At 37.3% G+C, this 23,187-nt stretch overlaps 1 protein-coding gene across 1 annotated transcript in view; it reads right to left on the reverse strand.

Annotated features, from left to right (window-relative positions):
* BTAF1 (B-TFIID TATA-box binding protein associated factor 1) overlaps positions 1–23,187 on the reverse strand; it is a 48,899-nt gene that overhangs the window by 23,094 nt on the left and 2,618 nt on the right. Inside the window, exons 2-11 of the mRNA XM_064463848.1 lie at positions 15,091–15,214; positions 13,945–14,059; positions 10,183–10,329; positions 7,579–7,742; positions 7,064–7,200; positions 6,295–6,406; positions 4,937–5,005; positions 2,361–2,450; positions 752–847; positions 325–501 (exon numbers count right to left, since the gene is read on the reverse strand). Of these exons, the coding sequence (XP_064319918.1) occupies positions 325–501; positions 752–847; positions 2,361–2,450; positions 4,937–5,005; positions 6,295–6,406; positions 7,064–7,200; positions 7,579–7,742; positions 10,183–10,329; positions 13,945–14,059; positions 15,091–15,214 (1,231 nt within the window). The remainder of the gene's footprint in view (positions 1–324; positions 502–751; positions 848–2,360; positions 2,451–4,936; positions 5,006–6,294; positions 6,407–7,063; positions 7,201–7,578; positions 7,743–10,182; positions 10,330–13,944; positions 14,060–15,090; positions 15,215–23,187) is intronic.

The raw sequence follows: 23,187 nt of genomic DNA on the forward strand, positions 1-23,187 counted from the left end.
TGTTTACACAATGATACCACGAATAGACTAAACCTCTGGTAGAACTCAGCTCTGTTAACCTTGCATGTGAAAGTATCATCAAAACCAGGCAAGCAGAGCCTCTATTTATAGTGTTTTGTGCAAGCAACTTATCAAGTTACAAGAGTAAAACTTTGCTGTATACTTGCAGATTTATGCAGCCTGGAAAATAAAAGTGCAGTCACACGTAACCCACATGAGGCTGCAGTGCAAGCAAGCTTGCTTTATCATACCTATCTACTGTTCAGCCACATCCTCATCTTTGAGCAGAAAAAGCTCTCTGCAATTTGTCACGAGTGTTATTACCTGACGTACTGCCAAAGCGTATTTTATTCCTAGGAGACCACCATGTCTCACTTCCCACTGTTCCTGTGCGAGCAGCTTCAGGAGAACATCCACAGTTTTATGAACTCCAGTCTCATTCATATGTTTCAATACTACTCCCAAAGTCTGAGCACAAGTCTCACGCACTGGTGCTACCACCTAGGATAAAGTAAATGATAAACCAGATATTTCTGTATGAAATTTGACTTGGAAAGAAACCAGTATGAGTAGTCAGATGACCAAAACTGTTATACAAACAAGGTGCAATTTATGCATCAGCTACTTCGTAATAAGCATCTGTGAGCAGCTGCAAGAGGCACATGCACTAGCACTGTACAAAGCATAGCTGATATGCTGCAATATTATCTCCTGCAGAAGCCTACTGATCTACTGTTCAGAGACAACTTACTTCATCTGAAACAAAGTCCCCAAATCTGTCTAATGCAAACACACAAAGAAGTCTAATAACCAAGTCTTCTAGCCACTCCTGATGCTGCTGAATCATCTGTAAAAAGAGAAGAATTGAACACCTTTGCTATTTATTCATAAAGGATTTCTGATATGCTTGCTTTAGCTAACATGTATGTAAAAGATAACAACAGATGTTTAAATTGACTGAATATATTAATGTCGCACATACAGTCAAGGCAAAATAGTCCACACTTTTTCAGCTCACCTGGCTTATTAAAGACATTTTTTTAAAAAAAAACATAGTACCTTTATTGAAAGGCTAAAGAGCACCTTGTAAGGCACACAGATAATTTTATCCCTACACAGCACACAAAGGTTAGGTCATTCAGATAATCTATACTGACCAACATCAACACGTCCATGGCAAATCAATTATGTGTTTGAAGAATATTTACAAATAAACATACACCATGAAGCAGTACTTCACTGTGGGGGAGACAGTGAAAGGAACTTGCTCTTCAGCCATGCTTCCTCCAGATTTAACGAAGCAATTTAGACCAAGCTTGTCTTGAAGCTCTGGCCTCTGTTAGAGACCCAATAGCTCTGTAACAATCTCAGAGCAGAAGCCCCATAAAAGCAACTGCTGAGGCATCACCTTTCTCATCTCCACTGTTTGCCTACTAGATCACCACTTCCCTTGAAAACTATCATTTTAATGAAGAAACTTTCATCATATTATGGATTTCATCATATTATGGATTTCATAGTCCCATATATGACACAGAATTATAGCCTGCATATAGCATACACAGCAGCCTTTGAAGCTAGCCTGGAGTACCCACACTCTTTCCATAAAGAGTTAAGAAACTGTTTAAAGTATCTTATCATTGCAGGATGTGTTATTATTACCCTTCTATCTCCATGGAATAGATACTGCTCCACAAGGAAGCAAGGAGAGATAGCAACTTTTGTTTTCCCTACATGCAAAGTATGCAGAAGCGGCTTGATTTACATTTGATAAATGTATATTCTCATTCTTCAACACTGCCTAAACGACAAGCTCTCCCAGCTGCTTTTACAGCAGGGAAGTCAGTATGAATATGGATGAGATTCACTATTAGTAAACAAGTTATTACTGTCGGGATATTTTTAAAAAGTGTTTTCCTTTTAAACAGACTATCGAAATACTTTTTCTCATAATAACAAAGCAAGCGGATCAATAGACTCATTATTTAAGGGAATAGAATTAGATGGTCTGAGACACTTCACTGGAGTTACATAATCAACTTGTCATTCTGTTTCAGCATACCCTTAACATGACCTGAAACCAGCATTTTTTAGTATGGAAGCTACTGTTTAATAACTTTATACACAGTCTACATATTAATGGCTACTGATACAGCAGTATTTTTTTCCACAGGCATTTAAAAAAAAATCAACATTTCATCAGTGCATACGGTGATTTCATCAAGATTATTCTGAGCAGACAAATCTCATGGTTTACATTCCCCTAGATCACCCACCTCCTGCAAACTGAAGTATTTTAAGAAGCCGGTTTTCTAAACTTCACTTAAGTAACATGTTAAGTCTACATGATAGACACTTACCTCTTCTAAAGAGCTATCTCCCATTTTACCACCACTTTTACCATGAGCTTTAAGTATCTCTCTCAGTCCAGTACCTGCACCATGTCGAACCTAGAGAAGTGAAATAAAAAGTCAGTTGTTAAATATTTAGGAACAGAAGATAAAAACCACACTGGGTAACTGAAACAATACTACTTTATTCTTAACAGAGATGTTTCAAGTGCTGCAGAGTTAGTGCTACTCCGACTTGAGGGAAAGGGTACTGTTTTATTTGATGAAATCATATATTTAAACACTAATCTGTCCAAACCCAACCCGTTTTTCCCTAGGTATTTGCCAACTTATGGACAGAGCAATTAAGAATTGCTTCTGTTTTTTAATGCAGAGAATATTATTATATCTGCAGCAATGTAGCCAAAGACAGTTTTACCTCACTATAAGACACTAGTTTTCAGAGAAAGAGTAACTAGAAGATATTCTGGTTTTAGTAAGCTTATAAGTTAAAGAAAAGCAATGTTTTCATATTTCTTAAACACTTTATATTTCTTTTTATATTATATTTAAAATTTCTCAATAAGTATTTATATTTCTTAAACAGAGTTTGGATCCCCAGTCAATATTTTGGGGTCTGCAAAACAAATTTCTGAGAATTACTATTCTGCATAGCTTACAAACCTGCCTTGCTAAATATTAAAAAAAATAAGTGAACAAGCGATATGGGAAAGCAAATTATAGCTATTTTTATGTTCCCACCAAACATGAGCAGCCAAACACACTAGGAAGAGTTCTGGAAATGACAGAATACCAGGAGAAAGATCTGCTACAGACACACCTGTTTCTGGTATTTTTGATACATAACCGGACTAGTAATTGGCTAATCAAGAAAAGCCTCAGATAGTTGCAAAAGCAAAGTTTTGAAGCAGGTTTTCATAGGTTAGAGCAGAGTTTTTTTGAAGGGCCTTTCATATACATGCTTATTGCTATCAGAAAGTTACTGTATTTTGTTTCATGATAGTAACAGCTAGAACTGAGTAGTTAGTAGGTCCTCCCTTAATCAGAATCTTAGATGGAACACAAGCATATACATCCCTGTCGGTACAGCTCAGTGGTTGTTGGTAAAAGCTATAAGCAGGCCAATAAAAACAGCCAGAGCACTTAGTCTTGAAATCCTAGTTGTTCATAGTATATCAACCATTTGTTTATTTGGTCCAAGATTGCTTATGAACTAGTTTTTACGAGTCAAAAGAGGAAGACTTTGCTGGTTAACTTCTCAGCTTCTGCAAACACAAAGCAAGAGCAAGAAAGACAAATGTATTAAGGAAATACCTTTCAGTAGTAGGATTCATCTTGCCTGACTTCAGTTGCCTTTAAGATAGGCAAGGAAGAATCATCCAGGCTACCTCTAGACATTGCAAGATAGCAGAGGGCCATTTTATAAACGTGTGTTTTGAGGTAATTTAACCTGTTTTTCATCCAGAACGTACCATAATAATGATTCTGTATTATCTACTTCCTTAGTCAAGATGTGTGCACCCTATATCAAATGTACTAAGAAAGCTATAAGAAATGTCTGCATTCCACAAGACAAGCGGACTTTGGCTTCAACTGCAAACAGCCTGCTTTCAAATAAGTTGAAGCTTGTTAGCCGAGGTGCAGTGATGTGCTACACAAATACAATTATCCTTTTTCTGGGCCCAAAACAAGTATCCTGGCTGCATATGATCTCTCTCTGTGTTCCCAAGTTTGAGGTCAGTATGGGCATAGACAACTTGCTGTCACTGAAACGGTGCTACAGATATACCCAAGTATGTTACAGTTGGTGTTAACATTCAATCTTAAAAAAAACCTTTTTTATTAAAAAACTGAAGTTAGTTGACAACAGTTATTTCCATCTTCTGCTCAAAGAAGAGAGACCATTGTCAGCTACTTCATATTTTTTGCTTGGCACTGATAACAAAGTTTATGGAAAACGGTATAAGGATTGAATAAAAGGGTGAGCAGAACAGGTTTTGAATCCTGAAAATAAGTCATCTAGGCAATCAAATATATAGTTTTTGTAGTTTGTATTTACTAGCATTCTAAAAAAGTTAGAAGTTCCTTTTTATAAATGAAGAGAACAACTAATGATTGGTAGCCTACCCCTGTTACCAAAGGATTGATTACCCTCCCTTTTCTACTAGCTTAGCATTAGACAAACATGCCACTGTTGCCAACAACAGACTCACACAATATTCCTCAAACTTGAGGAATCCCAGCCTGTTTTAACTGCCTGATCTTTTTGAACATCGATTCATATGCTTTTATTTTGCTTGAATGTCAGTACTTCCAAAATTCTCATTTATAATCACTGCTTTCCATCTCTTTCCCACTCTCCAGTTAAGTATGCATTACACATCTGTTTTCATTTCCCCTTTAAATGAGTCTTAAACACAAGTTCTCTAAAAGCAGATTTGTCTTGGCCATGTAATCTGTATTTACGATTTCTGTAATTTTTCATACCTAGCAAAATGCTTTTAAATCCTAAGCATATAATTTCTGTGCTTCTATTGAAGCTTTTTTTTAATCTATAGTTACACCTTACATATTGCACGTCTTACCTCCCAAGAAGGGTTAAAGAGATCATTGCACACCTCTTCACAAAAGCTTTCCAGAGGCCATTCATTTGCCTAAATTTATAAAAAAATTAAGTATGAGATTAAAAGAGAAAGGGATTAGGCAAACACTTATATTGTATGCCACTTAGACTTCCAAAAGCTGAAGTATTTTTCTTTGTTATTGGACAGAATTGGGAAAAAAAAACAACAAACAAACCAACCACCTTCTTCCACATTTCACAAACTTTGCTGATTAGCACAGGATCTTTCAAAGAGCTTACGAAGTTTGTCTGTCCGTAGCGTAACCTCTTCTCCATGGTAATTAATGCCTATGTTGTGGAATTCAGCCTCCCTTTAGGAACCATGCTAAGGTGGAAAATTAAGCAAAGTTTCTTATCCTGCCCAGTGATTCTTTAAATTTATGAACTTTGCCTTTAAAGAACATAATAGGCAAGTCTCAGTTTGAAATTACACTACAATCAAACTGGGTCAATTAATCCAGTAATAAACACCACTCCTCCCAAAACACATTCTGCATTTTTGAAAACCAGAAGCATATCCACTATTCCAAAAATTCCTACAAGGAAACTGACAGGGGTGTGGAAAAGAAGTTATGACAATAACATTAGTAATTTCACACCATCACAAACACAAAGCATTTGAAAGGGTAGCAACCAGCAGCTATTCAGCCAGCAGTTATTATTAATCTCCCAAATTAATTTTCCAATTAGTTTTGCAAATAAGAATTTAATTACTAAGCTACGTTTGGAAAAATCATCTTGTAGAATAGCGTCCAATCAAGATCAAGTATCTTCAAATAAATTCTAAGTACCATTTGTATTCTTTTATAGTATTTCTCCCATTTTTTTCACCTTTTCAGTCTACTGAAACAAATGCAAGTTTCTCTAAGACTAAGGAAATTGTTTAAATCTTCAGCTACTAAAGATAGAACTTAATTCTAAATTAAGCCAAATTAAAGTAAGGCAAAGGTTAAATAAAGTGTACGTGAACATTTAGATCAAATTATTTATGGCTCAGCGTAATCCTGTCATCTAAGTGTTTAGCACAGTTTTACAGTCTAATACCCAGGTCTGACACCTGTAATCTACCTACTCAGGTTAATTTGGGTCACAAACTGCTACCAATTAAACATGTTTTCTTCCTCAATGCTATAAACAGTTTGAACTTGAAGCCCATTTGCTTCATTGCATATAAAAATAAGCTGGCAATGGCACTCTGCTCCATTTCTCTTAATGTTAAAATGACTAAAGAATTTGAGAGTATAAAGGAGTTTTGTTTTACGTCACTCTGTTAAAAAACTGAATGATCATTCCCGCTAACAGCGGAACAATGCATCATACCTCTTCTGGAGAATTTTCTACTAATGTTTTTGAGTCTGTGGCAGGCTGGTTGATGACAACATTTGCAACTTTTCTTCTCTTTTCTTCTGGTTCCCCATCAGTACTATCATTGCTGAGGAGGAACAAGTATAAGTTTATGAACTGAAAAATATGCTTTAGGGGAAGTAATTCCTTCTACAGCTTAGGTCTCAGATACAATGAAATGTGGCAAGAATGCAAAACAGAGGTTTAATACTGAAATATTCAAAGTAGGTGATTTTACATGTGAAAAAAATTCAGTGAGGAATAGCAGAATGCTATCCCAAATTGGCAATCCTTCGCAGCCTTTTCCAAGAAATACACAAATTCTTACATAAAAATCAAGGAAAGAATTTTGTTGACTGCTTGTTATAAACACTGTCAGTACAGTAATACATCCCTATAAATTACAGTGAGGAACACAGCATACATCAGAAAGGTGTATCTTAAAATTTTAGTTACTGTTTATGTTCTTAAATCCCACATTTTCATGTGCTATTCTTAAACCATATTTAACAACAAGGACAAACCACAAATTTTGACCACAGCATCCCATTATTTCAAGATCCATCTGAAGCAAGGTCCTTAAGAAAGCTCTACTGGAAGAAGCACTGCACACAAGTGTTTTACCATCAACACAATTGGCACATAAAAGATTAAGATGCAAAGAATGTAGGAAGTTTTTCAACAGATAAATCAAATCACAATGCCTGCTTAACTGAAATAAAAGCAAACCAGTTCACTATTATACCTCTTCTCATTAGCTTCCACTGCATCTCTGGATCGTTGCTTTGCAAACAGCTTAGCCATTCTTTTCGCTTTATTCTTTTGTCTACTGCTCATACCAGCTCGAAATTCTGAGTCAATTAACTCAGCAGCCTGAAGAGTCTGAAAGAGAAGTCATTCATTGTCAATTCTTCTTACAATGAAGTTGCTGAAAAATCCTCAAACCCACATTGCTCTCAACTTCCCCAACCCTCCATCATTTCAAACTCAAAGCAGAAGTTTGACATCAAATAACACTAACAAGCAACTACGCGGTGTAAAAATTCAGGAAGCCAAAGCATACCGTATTAGATGTTGATCATCATACTTTAAATACAAAGACTACAACTGCAGAAGCATAAATTTGGTGGACTTGGCAATGCTAGGTTTACAGTTGGACTCGATGATCTTAAAGGTCTTTTCCAAACTAAATGATTCTATGAAATAAAGTAAACCCACTGTATTATTCCTTGGAGTCAAACAGCCCAAGGTTTTACCTACAGGTTGTTTGTTTGCTAGTGAAACTGAGGAAGGTGAATAGTCCAGATCTTCATCATTGAACAGATCTTCAGTATTCATCCCAATTGCAGCACCCATATCTAAGCCAAGTTTCTTTTGTAACAGCTTCCTCTGTCGTGCTATCCTCTCTTTAGGATCAATTTCACCTTAAACAAAAAATTTTTTAAAAAGGGAAGATGTGTCAGATTTCCAACCAGGTGTATTATTGAAGATTTGCTGAACGAAATAACATAAGAAAGCCAAAAGTTACACAATTAAGTTGTACTTGGCTAATACATCAATACCATATTTTAAACCAAATCACACCGATTCCTATGAACACCTTTTCTGCTGCTGAAGCTACACTAGTACTTAAACTGTCATCAAGTTTTAAGCAGAAAATACCTCCCATTAAATTCATTAAATTACGCTTGATCTACAGAAGTAAAGAAAACAACCTTTCCCCCGATTTTTAGGAAAGTGCACTTTCAAAGGAGCAAATCCACACACATAAAAAAAATAAATTCAGCAACTGATTCAAGAACTAGCACTTTTTCATCGAGCGCATGTGTCCTTGTGGGATCTGTGGACTTTTGCGGTCTGGGTTTTGGTGGGGTGGGGGTTTGGTTGGTTGGGTGTTCTGTTTTTGTGTTAGTTGGTTGTTTTTTGTGTGTGTGTTTGATTTTTTTTTTAAAAGAGGTTTCTTTTCCTCCTAAAAACACAGACCACTTAAGAAATAACAACCAGCAGTAAAATGCCTCATATGATATTCAATCCAATATCCTGTACTAAGATAGGCTGAACCTGAACTTGTTTTCTTCAGAAGCATACATCCTTGTAAAATCCATTAGACCCAGGCGTCTTCCTTCTGCCCAAACTAACTCCTGATGGCAATGTAGACTGAAGCATAGGCATGATTTTCCTAGGGTGCTGAAGTCTGGTAACAATCTTATCCCTCAAGCTTCATGTGTCAAGCAAGGCTCCTTTAGGAAGTTAATAGAAGCTACTTCAAGAATGTTGTGAAGCTTCAACATTAATTACTGAACACCTAGATTTTGGGAGCACCCGCATTTACATAAAAAATATTCTGGTTTAGTGCCTGAGTAGAATTAACCCTTCAAGTAAACCAAAACTCATAGGGCTGTCAGACTTCACACTCTTCACATGTGCACTATGGAAATCCGTCAGGAGATTGGGTGTTTTAGTTTTATCTGCACATAAACTTGTAAGTGACCAATATTGACAGAATTTTGGGGTATACACCAGGTTGAATAGTAGTTGGTAGTCAATTATACCTATACCAATAACCGTTTTTTTAAAATTGTATTTTAACTGACATGCAGAGAAATACAAACAACTTCCATTCCCACAGATGTTTTTCATTTCACAAGTTCATCTTAGGAAAAAGTGTCAAAGACTGCTAATTCCAAAGATTCTCTAACTTACTTTATATCCATTCATATTGGCTACTTACTTGAAAAAGAAAACTGCTACAAAATGCAGAAGAGAAGGCAGCCTTTGCATTTTCCCACCAGTTAAAAAAAGCATCAACTAAAGCTATTTTTAGTTTCATTTTCTTATTTTTGGATACTATGTTTTATTAATTTTCATTCATAGTTATTTACGTGCAATCATCCAACACTGGGATAAATAGCAGACTTCTACAAACTGAAGTGTCCTATTCCATCTATTTGATTTCTGAACAGGTAGGGTTTCATTAGAAGAGAATGAACTTGTACAACACCTTATTAACCTAGCATAAAAGATGGCAAGCTATAAAATAGCAGTGAGGCTTAACAGACAGGATGCTGCCTAAGTGTCAGGAGCCATGGGTTCTGTTCCTTGCTGAGCTAGTGATCTTCTGTGTACACTGCATAGAACGCATCACACACAGGGAACAAGTGAATTATGGCTATGCAGTCAGAGCAGATTCTTATCTATAGCATCGTTTCATTTGGTGCAGAAGCTGGAAGATAGACTGGAATTGGAGCAGGAAAGTACAGTAATAGCAAAAAAACCCCAACTTATATTAAAATAATGCTATGCCATTACACTGACATAAACCAACTCTCTCAGCTAAAAAAGTTGCAGAAAGGTATCAGTCAAATCACTTGAAACAAAAGACATCATGCAGGCACTGATATTTGACCTTCCAACTTTGACAGTTTTATCACAGTATTTTTCATGCAATCTTTCTATTTTCGAAACCTTCAAGCTTTTAAATAAGCCACATCCTACTATTTATTTGAGAACACTGTTTAAATGAAGAGTAAGTGGTGATAGCTCCTGCATGTCTTAAAAAAAAGAAATTCTACAGAAGCTTTCAATATTGCTTTTTCTGCTCCCTCTTTCAGGTTTCCACTCTCTTCTTCCCCTCTGTACACGTACTAATTCTGATAAGAGAAAAAACCAACCAACCAAACAATATGCACACCCTAAAAAAACCCACATTTAACTTGATACAAACCAGTTATGTTGGGGAATATTTTCTTCCGTAATGTCCTAGCATTCTGAGAAACCATGGATGACTAGACTCATAATACTGCCACAACAAACTTTTTCAAATCAGTACGTTTTCTTGTCTGTAAGTAAAACCTAAAGATATACCTGATTTATCATCTTGGACTTCAAATTCTGCACCAGCAGATCCAAGAAGAGATGCACCATGTTTTAACAACCGACATATATCAAATCTGTCAAAACGTAACCGATCTGTTGAAGGTGAATCTTCCATAGGACTTTCTGAGCCTGGTTCTAGATAGGACATTGAAAACAATATTAAGGACAACACAGTGAAACTTTTGTTCAAAGTCCTGGCAGAAGATTAAGCAAGAGAAAGAGGAAGAAATAGTTTCTCTCCTCCAAAGGAATCATCAGACATACAGTATTTTGATTCACAAAGTGTAATGGCTCAATTTCACAAAGACAGACTGAAAAAGCTTATTTAACATAATTAATTGAGTAGAAAAAAATTGTAATGTTTTTCCCTTGACAAATTTAGCTTTTTAAAATCTTGGACGCTGTCATGCCGCTAGGTCTTCTCTGTACACATACGACCAGCTTGCAGTTTGAACTGCATACGGCTCACAAATAGTTCAAACAAGTATCATGCCAACACTATATCATATGACTAACAGCCAAGCATCCCTGGTATGGAAGCTGGAGAGTAGTCTTAACAGGTATGGGAAAAAGTCAGCTACCAAGAGCTGCTGAAGACTAATTATCAGCTCTTCTCAAATCCAGCTGCAGATACAGTGCAGTTCTATACTGATACAGAGGAGATCTGTTCCTCACAAGGTGTCTTATTTCCCGGTCATTAATTCACTTCTAAAGTATTGCTTCCTCTCAACACTCAAAGATTAGGTTTTTTTTGTGGCTCCTAGTCACATGCACCTTAGTATCCAAAAAGACTGGCCATTCCTACATAATCCAGCACACTCACATCCTGAATTACAACCAACAGTATAAATACAATTGTTGCCTACAAGAAATACAGCATTTAGTCTGGTGTATTTCATCTCACACACTTATTTATGAAAGCTTGTACATTTACACTAGAATAAGTCTAAGTGCACACAAAACACTGTACAAAATAACCACCACCTACATTTCTTCAAACCTGAAGGAAAAGTTAACATTTCATTACACATATACAAAAAGAGAAGTGATTTAGAACAATCCTAGGATCCTAAATGGAACAGACCACTGTAAAACATGTGTACAACTACTACATCAAACAATTTAATTGAAATAACAAATGTCTGCCTAGCCAGTTAGCCCTGTTAAATGGTACCTTTTTCTCAAACACATGTAATTACCTTTTCAATTTCAGATCTGATAGGCAGATATGCAAGAACTGGACAATGCATGTAACCCATCATTCGAAACAGCTGCTGTACTCGAAGACTGACAGGTTGCCCAACTTCCATGTACAAAAGGAGTGCTATAAGTAATTCTTGGAATTACCAGTTAATTTCTAGAGAAATTAACTTCTATCCTTTGTAAGACGGAAATAAGTGTAATAGAGTCTATAAATAAAGTTAAGGATATGGATAATCGTGATTTACTGGGAAAGTCAGAATGGCTCCTGAAAAAAACCCTCTCATTAACCTGATTATCAAAGTCCTTAAAGAGCTCCAACAAGTGGATAGAGGGGATCCAGTGGACATAATAGATTCAAAAGTTTTTGGCAAAGTTTCATATAAAAAATTGAGGGAACTAAGCTACCACAGAATGGAGGAAAACATTCTTTTACAGACTGAAAGCTGGTTAAAGACAGATAAAAGTTATCTTTGGAGTCCTTCAGGGATCAGTGTTGCAGCCTATTCTATCAGCCTTTAGCAACGGGAAGGAGATTTCACTGCACACTCTTTTCCAAGTGTGTAGATGACACTAAGATCCTTTGGGTAACCAGAAGTTACAGTGGCACTAAGGAATCCAAGGAGGACTCTCAGACTAAAGGGCAAAGAGGCAGATACGGTACAAAATCAATAACCTAAACCATGCCTACAAACACTAAATTGAGAACTGACAGTTAACATTCAATAAAGATCTTGGAAGCACTTCTGAGAGTTTTCTGTATTCACAATCTTATCAGGCAGTGACAGCCAAAACAGGCAGCTAAGTACTGGGCATCATCAAGAAGGACAATTCAAAACAAAGTATATAATTTTGCCACTATGTATAAATATCAGTACTCTAAAGATGTAGGTGTACTGTGTGCAAGCCTGTGCATCTCAAGGAGGACATGAGTAAGAAAAAGCACAGTGAAGGACAAAAAGTTATCTAAAAGACAAAGCAGCTGTCTTGTGAGAAAAGACTGAAGAGACTGCAACTCTTCAATCCAGAGGGAAGAAAATTTTTGGAGGAAAGCAAATATGACGGGTTCAGAAAAATCATAAAGGCAGTAGATAAAACAAATGCAGAACTTGTTTGTCAAATTCTATAACACATGCCTATAGAAGCAAGTGCCTATTACTAAGTGCCAGGTCCTGCACTTCGGTCACAACAACCCTGTGCAACGCTACAGGCTTGGGGAGGAGTGGCTGCAGAGCTGCATGGAAGAAAAGGACCTGGGGGTGTTGATTGACAGCTGCCTGAACATGAGCCAGCAGTGTGCTCAGGCAGCCAAGAAGGCCAATGGCATCCTGGCTTGTATCAGCAATAGTGTGGCCAGCAGGACCAGGGAGGTGATAGTGCCCCTGTACTCGGCACTGGTGAGGCTGCACCTTGAATCCTGTGTTCAGTTTTGGGCCCCTCAGTACAAGGACACCGAGGTGCTGGAGCGTGTCCAGAGAAGGGCAACAAAGCTGGTGAAGGGTCTGGAGAACAAGTCTTATGAGGAACGGCTGCAGGAGCTGGGGTTGTTTAGTCTGGAGGAGAGGAGGCTGAGGGGAGACCTTATCACTCTCTACAACTACCTGAAAGGAGGTTGTAGCGAGGCAGGGGTTTGTCTCTTTTCCCTAGTAACAAGCGATAGGACAAGAGGAAATGGCCTCAAGCTGCGCCAGGGGAAGTTTATGTTGGATATTAGGAAAAACTTCACCAAAAGGGTTGTCAGGCATTGGAACAGGCTGCCCAGGGAGGTGGTGGAGTCTCCATCCCTGGAGGTATTCAAAAGAAGGGTAAATGTGGTGCTTGAGGATATGGTTTAGTGGTGGACTTGGCAGTGCTAGGTTAGCGGTTGGACTTGATGATCTTAAGGGACTTTTCCAACCTTAATGATTCTATAAGAATCTATAAGAAGAACCAGGAGCCACTGAATGAAACAGATATGAGATCACCTCAAGAGATACAGTTTTGTTGTTGTTTTGTGGGTTTTTTTTAAACAGCTAGTGAATTTCTGGAACCTGTGCCACATAAGGTTGTGAACATAGACAGTGCCAAGGGGTTTAGACAAAGTCACTGACAATAGGATCATAAGTTGACAATAAAAGCAACTCTAACATCCCTAACATGACAATTTCAGATGCGAAGTGAGTACAAACAGAATAGACTTCGCAAGCTGCCATTTTGCCTCCCTCAGAAAGGTGCTTTGAGCAAGGGAACAGAGAAGAAAGTGTCTGCAAAATATCATTACAAAGTTGCTTCGTTAAAACTTTTTCCATTTTACTCGTTATTATTCCTTTTATTTATAAAAGTAAATTTTTGTGAGGGTACAGAGCACAAGCACAGGAATCTTAGAAGCAAAGGTCAGGCACATTTTTGTAATTGAATATGAACATCTAAAGCCAATGAGGTTTACTACAGTTCATGCATATAAAAAGTCTATGCTCATAAAAAAAGAATTACACAGTTGCCTTGAAAAGTCTCATACCGCAGTGAGTTTGCATCAGATAATAAATTCTACATAATTCATTTAAGCAGCACCTTGTTTTGATCTTGGAGTTGGATTCCACTCAGGTACATTTTTCACTATTGCTTCAACAGCCTGGCCAGCTGCAATACGAGTATCCCAATTTGTACTTCTTAAATACACTAACACCTGTACGGAGAGATTAATAAATAAATAAATATTTGCTTAAAATATACTTTCAGAAAATCCATCAGTAGTTATGCTCTATTATAACATACTTACTTTTAATGCTACGGATTAAGACAACACTCAAAACAAAAACAAAGGACAAGAAAACAAACCAATGAAACATGAGCAGCTTTCTCTATATTGCTCACTGCTTAGCGGAACTCTTGCCATAGCCAGACACTAAGGATTTATTAGATATATTCAGTTCCACCAGCCAAACTCAACCTTGACTTCCCTCCAGGTACTGAACACAGCTTGAGACTTTTTTTTTGCTTTTTAAAAGGTAGTGTTCAAAAGAGATTAACAGAGCTGAAAACATTGACATTATTTAACCCACGAGGAGGAACAAATGGATCACCTGAAGCAACATATGCTTTCCTAAACTAATTTACCACTATGTCTCAAGTCTGGAAAAACTATTTCTTTCTCTGGAAGTGGTTTGATATTCACGATTCCTTGGCCACTCTTGATACCATCAATTGTGTTGGGGGCACCTGTTCAGTGAGAGCAGAATTGAGGTCACTCAGCCATCTCCACCTGTCAGATACAGACTATTTTTGGTTTTTTTACTGGACTTGGCCAGATTGAAGTCTCAAACTAATGGAAATCTTTCCATTTTCCAGCCCTTTTAAAGGCATACAGCCTCATATTTTTAATGCTGTATCACACCAGCTACAATCTTTTAAAGCAGGAGCAGAAATTTTTATAAGGCAGTAGAGCTTCTCTTTCTAAAAGATCTGCACTTACAGCAAACACTGAATATCAATACTGAATGCAAAGTGAAACCTGACTTATGTAACCATTTCAGAGGCTGACAAAGCAGCACACTTAACAGAAGCAGTCTCCTAATTTTCTTCAGTCTCCTATTTTCAGAGAACAAGACTACTATGCCTTTTCTTCTTCCCACAAAACACACACCCATTTAAACTGGTTTTATTCTCACCATTAAAGTATTGAAAGCAAGCTCAAAAAAAAAAAGAAGAGATGCTTACTTTAGATAAGAGATTATTCAGTTCATGAGGATGCAGTTTCACTACTTCCCCAAGTTGCTGAGCAGCTGCTTTTCTTGTTACTGGAGTTGTACCGGTGTCCAGTAAAATAAAGAGACGATCAAGCCTAAATATGATTGACAAAACCCAAAAATGTTATGATATTCATAGTTCAGCTGCCCATTTCTATTAATATTCCCCCAAGTTTCAGTTTCTCTAATGCAAACAGAAGAAATGGTTGCCTGAAGACTATCAATTGACAGGGTGACAAATGTACTTTTTTTTCTAACAGTAAGCATAGCTGTTCTAAAAGCTCATTTAATTTGCTAAGCAAAAAAATAAAAAAACTATTAGAAACATTAGTTTAAAAAATCTGCAGTTACAAGAAAAAATTTGTCCCTCCTTTGTTCTGTAATTGAACACTTTCAATCTTGAAAAATAAATACTGTTCAGTTGCAAATTATCTTCATCAAATTCTGTCCAAAGGAGAAAGGAAAAGGCTCAACTGCTCTTTTTGTGCATAGCCTGTGATCTATAATATCAAACTCTGCTTTTCCAGGATACCACAAGTTTTACTTTTCACATATTTTCCCCTTAACTGTCTGGAATATGTAAGACCAAACCCATCACTGCATTTACAGCTTTTAAATAATATGAAACCTCTGGCCTTCCCATGAAATACAGTAATTTTTAACCAGCAGATCTGTTTTCACAGTAACTCTGCATTTAAAGAGACCCCAATCATCTATTTTCGGAATAGCCTGCTTACTTCTTGTTTAGAGTTACTGAATGAGAAAGTCATTACATAAAAAAACCATGTAAAAATAGAGACTACCTAGATAATCAAATCAATGACGAAAGTAACAGATGTTCATTATGCCCTCCACTGTAAGTGGGACAGTTAGAACTCTCTTTACAGGGTGCCTAGTTCATCCATTAGTTATTGGGCGGTATCAGGTTATTACTGAATGTGACTCCATAATCTGTCCACATAGTATAATCAAATTGTCCCTTCTAGCCTTAATCATAAAAATACTCCTCAAAATATTGCAACAATATGAAGCTGGAATTTACACAGCAGTGAAGCTCACCTAGATCTGCCTAAGAAAATAAGGCTACAGGCACCCTGAACAACTCCCTTTCCCATAAACACATACCTTAGGTTTGAGCAAATATAGGAAAAGGACAAACATTTTGCCTGTTAGTCTGTTGCTACTAATTACTTTTCACCAAAACTGCCTTTAACATTAGTTCCAATAATTTAAAAAACAAAAACCTCCCTCTTTCCAAGATCACTGGGTTTTGTATTTTCTTTGATGTGCTTAAACTGCATTTACTCCTGAGAATATCTTATAATGTGTCACAACGCATTAGAAACCGCAGTGCTACAGACCCAAGGCAGTAATGTCACAAATATAGTTCCAAAACCCAAACACTAACAACTGGAAACACTAGGTTAATTATTCATTAGACAAAAATTCTAACTGAAAGTATTTAAAATCATTCTAGTATTTTAGATCAGACCCTTCTGATATTTGCCAGTTTGAAGTAATTCTCATCCTACTACTAAAATAGGTGAGCCCATTTCAATTTCTGTAGATAAAACTGAAGTTTCAATTGCTATGATTTACTAGTTAGTAAATTGTTTTAAAGTGACATAAAAATGAAAACCCAAACATATCTGAACTAGCAATTTTGCGTGATTAGACAGTCAAGGAGGAAGGCAAAAGCTTTATAGATCCAACTCTCTCAAATCACTGATAGTGGACTAGTCAGGAAGAACATGCCAGACAGTTGCGTACCAGTATTTTTAATGTAGTACATTTGACAGTAATAACCCAATCCGATTTGCAGCACTGCATTATTCAGTACAAACTATGCTAGCTTGCAGAACAACCATAGCTTGCTCTAACTTGCTTGTTCTCTCATTCTTGGACTCACCCCTTTCAGTCTTCATCTCTCCGTGAAAATTCAGTGTTCCATACTCAAGAACTTTGCCATTTAGCACCACCCATTCCTTTAACTACCAAAGTATCTTTTTTTCATCTCCAAAGTCAAGCTGAACGCGCAACTTAGACCACTTCCTCAGCTAGAGCTCTTCATGTGTCAAAACAGGAGGAAACCACTATGACGGCCTACCCTCAAAAAACTCATTTAATTCCAGCCTTAGTTAAAACAGTAGATATTAACTCCTAAAACCCACAACTTTTTGAACCTGTACTACCTACAAAATACAGTTTGTACAACTACAGTTGGAGTTTTTAAACCTGCAGTATGCTTGGTTTGTAATTTGTTATTTTAAATTGTAATTGCTTAAATCACACACAAATGCAAAGTAAAACAAAAAAATCTTTTTATCATCTCACATCGCTTTAGGAAGATTTCAGCATTCAGCCCCAGCAAAATAAATGCGAACAGGATTAGTAGATACAGCTGACTAACAGTACTTGTGGTCATGCTAATTATTCTTCCTTTCCCTCACCCAGACTTCCCTGATGTACAGTTCCCAAACAGTTAATATTTTGAAGGTATTAAGATTCTTAAGTTTTGGTGTTGCTGCAGCAGAGTATGGCAGAGCCTGAATTCTCCTGACCTAGTCTGAAGGGTAGCACTGAGAAAGCTGCCACTGATCAGCAGCACTAGTTTTAAATTAAAGTTTTCATTGTTATTTCATTAAGAATGAAGAAATACTAAAACTTCTAAACAAATTAATTTTGAGGACCTGCAGCATTTAAGGAAATTTCCTAAGTTCTGATAAGGTTTTTATTCTCAGAATGAACTAACAATCTCTAAACTAGTTCTTAAAGCCAAAGAGAACCAAGAGTTTTCTAATGGCATGTGGTCCTGCCTCTCATGCTAGACAGTGCTGTCAGCAGAACACTGCGTGGCTCAGATCATTCACAAATGTAGCACAGAAGGCTGAATCAGTGTGGATCCTCTACAGTGCAGATAAGTTTTTTAATTATTTTATGGAAGAGTTCAATGCAGGCTGTCAGAAACTTGTCCTAAGAATATGGAAGACACAAGCAAACAAGAAAAATACAGGGACTACTCACGTGAAGAAAAAAGAAAACCAGAGAAGATTTATGGATTGTTACAAAAAACCTAAATACCAACCAACACTAAAAATGAAATGTATCGCTAAAACTACTTCTCCTGCACGTTAACTGCTGTAATCAGAGCTTAAAAATACAAAGGCCTTCACTTTTACTGGTTTAGATCATTCTTCTGTCACCTTCCAATCCTGAGTCAACTACATCTCATCGGACAGCAACCAAACACCACCTCTATGTGAACTCATGCTATATAAGCTCATCATAAAGCACTAAGTTGTTGAAAGAGCTAGATACCTTTTCCTCACTTGAGAAATTTGAGATTTTCTCATCACTGCTGAAGTGCACCAGCAAGACAGAACTTGGAGCAGCAATTCTAAGTTCTTATGAACAGCATTACATTCAAATTAAGTATTTTTTCTTCAAAGAAAATCACGAGCTTTTACACTGACACAGACTTCATTAAAAATGTTTTTGACAAAAACATAAATTCAGGTGCTTAAGAGCAGGCATCTATAGTAGCATCTGAGACACTTCAGAATGAGTCATGCATAAGGGGTCAGCAGACACAGAATCACAGAATCATTAAGGTTGGAAAAGACCCTTAAGATCACCGAGTCCAACCACTAACCTAGCACTGCCAAGTCCACCACTAAACCATATCCTCAAGCACCACATTTACCCTTCTTTTGAATACCTCCAGGGATGGAGACTCCACCACCTCCCTGGGCAGCCTGTTCCAATGCCTGACAACCCTTTTGGTGAAGTTTTTCCTAATATCCAACCTAAACTTCCCCTGGTGCAGCTTGAGGCCATTTCCTCTTGTCCTATCGCTTGTTAGACACAGGATGCAGGAGATCTTGTCATTCTAAAGCGGCAAGGACACATACCATCTAAACCGGCACCAGATTAGGCAAGGGAATCCTCCCCATGTAAATATTCAAAGTCATCAAACCCAGAGCATATTATTAAAGCACACTACTTTTGAAAAGACTAAAGCCTGAATTCTTACTTTCAGAATAGAACCACCTGAGAGATAGTCAAGAATGATCAGTAGGTGTGTGGTCAGGATATCAGCTGGAACAGCCATCCCAAACTGAACCACACTCTTCCACCATTATACTACTACCAAACAATTTTATTTAACAATCCTAAAAAAAATTCTTAGAAAAAGATTGCAGGCAAGAAGAATTCTAACAGTAAACAATTCCATTTGCATTGCTCTTCATCAGAATAGCAAGGTTGGCTCTAATAAGGGGGAACATCATCCCTCTAGTCAACACTATTATGCAGAATGATTATGCATACAGGTTTAGTCAACTAAAGGGCATTTTGTGAATAGAAGTACACAGAAACCGTTACCGACCCCCAGTTGCTAAACGTAACAAGCCCTTTGCTCTTCCAGCGCCTTATTGCAGCAAAGACTACAAATAACAAAAAAATTAAAGGGCAAACATAAGAATAAGTACTTTCAAAAAAGCCATCACAACTAAGTGATACTCGCCAGGTAGTATGGTGATCCCATGTTCTAGTCACTGCTTTCCAATCAGCTTTGCATATTCAGCATTAAACTAAGACATGATTGCACCCAGGCACAGTAGGCAAATGTTGCAACAAATGACCTGTTCTGTTCTTCATGCTAATCTTCAGTTCCTTGCTGCCTAAAGGTATGTCTCCAAATATGGAGGCTGATCTCCATTTGAAGGGACAGTTATCAAAATATTTAAAGTGAATCTTATGGCACTCCAGGGGAAACTGGATGATGTGGATTTGAAAGCTCTTCAGCTATAGGGGCATTAGAAAGCCAGTAGTGGGAGAGTTAATGACCAGGTCAAGAAAACAGATGTTACCAGGAGCATCTCCAAAATGTTTCCAAAAGACAAGTTACACAGATGAATTGTATAAGGATCCTGATCATCTCAGCATAAGCATTCTGACTGAATTGGGCCCCCAGAGGACTTCAGATGAGGGAACTTTCAATTTGTCAATTTCAATGAGCTGAGGCTTGAAAGGGACAGTGAACTGATCACTGCTGCCAAGGTGTGATCTGTGTGCACCAGTATGGTTAACTGGCCAGGCAGCAGTCCCTGACAATAAAGGCCAACTGGTACAGAACAGCTTATAACTATCCTAGCATATCCTCCAACCCATTAAAATTGTGGGACTGTACAAAAACCCCTTAGTGGCATAGCCCATGGTACACTAATGTCACACTCTGTCTAGAGCACTTTGGAAAACTGATAGCTGGCACCCATCAGAATGCAAGGGAATATGATTTATACTGTAAACTCCTAAGAGTATTTCAACACCCCAGAGCTTCCTCCCAGGCACTATTTCTTAGTACAGAAATAGCCCAGAAACCTAGAACACATCACTAAATTCAAATTTAGACTTGAGAGGAGTTGACACTCACTGTGAAATTCAACCTAAGTTCTAATAGAGATGCCTTTGTTTTTCCTGTTGACCTGATGATCCTTTGTTTAGGGTTATGTTTCATCATTTGGTCAAATCCCAGGTTGGTCAGCTTCACAGCTCAAAAAACCGAAGCCCCTACTAAAGCATATATAAACTGTTAAGTAATCAAATAAACAACTTTCCAATACAGAATCAGCAAGCAAGAGAAAAGTCACTGAACAGAATTCAGAACAAAAGTGTGATGATACACATGAAGAATGGATTGTGATTTTACTTCTCATAGTTGGGATAATGTGGAGTAGATAGTTATGACGGTGGGGCTGTAGACAACAGAGAAATAATTTGTTTCCTACAGATCAGTGGAAGGGAAACCTGGAATGAAACTACAGCTCCATCACCACACTGGCCACAGTATTATATACTGCATATGGAAGCCAACCAAATGCTAAAATTAGTATAATTTATTTCATATATGATCCACAGCATTAGACTATACAAGTTTTATTTGTAAACTATTACATATGTATCTACATCCAACAATGCAACAAATACATACGGCCAGTTACATTACAAAAGCTAAGGAAGAATAGGAAATTAAAACAGCTGTAAAGCCACACTCACACAAGTGTATCAACTGGTGATATATGAGGTACCTTGGTGAAAAGTCCAGTTCTAGCTGCTGGAGCAGGCTAGAATTCTTATCAGAGTGCAATCCTGAGTTTCAACTTTCATTTCAGTCTGCTAGGTGTCTGAGAAATTTTACATCTCTACCTCATTTGGGTAGTAGTGCACATGCTACTTCTGCTTCCCTCCTCCCCATGACTGTGTGGGCACTCACTCCCACAAACAGCAACAGGGAAGGCAGGCCACTAGTCTGGTCTTTGAGTTTTTGTCTCCACCAACAAGAGACAAGTTACACTATTTTTTCCCCCCTTTTGAGCCAGAACTCCTGTAACTGCATTGGTAAGAGCATCTATCTGTTCTGATGGTACAAGCCTATGCCTTTAAGTAGTAGTGAAAACATATTTCTTGTTCAGTTTAACTCTTACTTTTCATGCAAGAGCAGCCATGAAGTAATAGCTTCCAAACAAGCTAGAAGCTGAATTCTTGCTTTAGAAGGGTAGTGATAACCCCCAAAAGAACATTTCTTAAAGATACATAGGGCCCATAAGAGATTTTGGATAGTTTTGGTATCTTGCAAGAACATCAACCTCCTGATGATGTAACATTTCAAGTTTAATACTGCATAACTAATGATGCCAGCCAGCACAGCCGTTTCTTCTTGGGAAGTCAGAGCCCTACACTTCAAAAGCCAAGAGCAACAAATGAGACTGCTTATTTTCCAGGAGCTTTACTATCATAGGCTTCTGACTTTTTTTTAATTAAAACTAGGTTCCTAATCTACATATTACCAGTTATAAACAAATCCAAGTAAATGAAAACAATGAAAAGTCTTGAAACTAGTATTAAACTTACATGGACCAAATCAAGAATGGCTTGCAACAGCAGCAAGTTGTTATGCTCTCCCATACTTGCTTAAGGAAGAATCTTGACATTACCCTGAAGAGGTTGGCTTTAAGAAGGTATTTCAGGGTGAACTTAAGATACATTAAGAATTAAAAGGTTGATTTTAATAGGTGTATCTTTACCAGCTTCATGCATTTCATCACATTTTAAAAGCATATTTGCTCTCCTTCATACTGTGAAGGCCCTCAAAAATATGAGAAAGACAGGAACAACCTTGGTGTTGGCATGATGGTACATGAGGTGCCTTTTAATACACTAACTGGAAAAAACCTTTTACTAGATATTGAATGGGACTATTAACACTATTATCTGCCGAAACTCAATCACCTGAGTAATCTAGGAGCATTGTCATTGTCCATAAATTGGCAGTATTACTTTTTATTCTAAAGTATCTCAAAAGAGCGCTTGTGAGACATTGTATTTATTCACTTGGAACATACACTTCATAGGAATGAAGCTGAAGCAAAACTTTTCACTTCCTTTTTTCCTTCTCAGTTCCACTATCAAGAATTATTTTTATTTTTTATTAGCTATGCAAATATTGTACTACTTTATATATACTTTTAAGACCAGAGATAAAGCCTACAAAATTAGCTTGTGCATTCACAGAAAGAACATTGACCTCCCCACCCACCTGTTCATCCTTCTAGAGGATGGTGTTCATCAGTTAGTCTTTTCAGCATAAAACTACCAAAGAGATGAGCATATACAAAGCAACTATTCTGCAACATCTTTTGGTATGAGATATATACTGTTCTGCTTTTACGTCTATTTTCTAGTGTATCATCACAGAAGCGTTATACAGAAGTAGGTTTTCAGTCCACGTAACAGCAGAACCTGGTAAAACATGCATGTATACTTATAATGCAGAATAAAATACCAGAATTTTTTCAATAGTTTACAAGTAACTGACAATTATTTTTTAAGATGACTTTATTAATAGAAAAGCTGCAAATTCTCAAACTGAGATATTTCAAATCATTCCCTATATTTAGATCTTCCTGATCAGACTAGGGTTTTGAGAAAGGTTTTCAGCTGGCTAAACAGCAGAAAATAAACTTCACAGGGAAAACCATCACTTGATAGTTTACATTTTTGAGAATGT

This window comes from Phalacrocorax carbo, chromosome 12 (assembly GCF_963921805.1).
Source record: "Phalacrocorax carbo chromosome 12, bPhaCar2.1, whole genome shotgun sequence".
Classification (NCBI taxonomy): domain Eukaryota; kingdom Metazoa; phylum Chordata; class Aves; order Suliformes; family Phalacrocoracidae; genus Phalacrocorax; species Phalacrocorax carbo.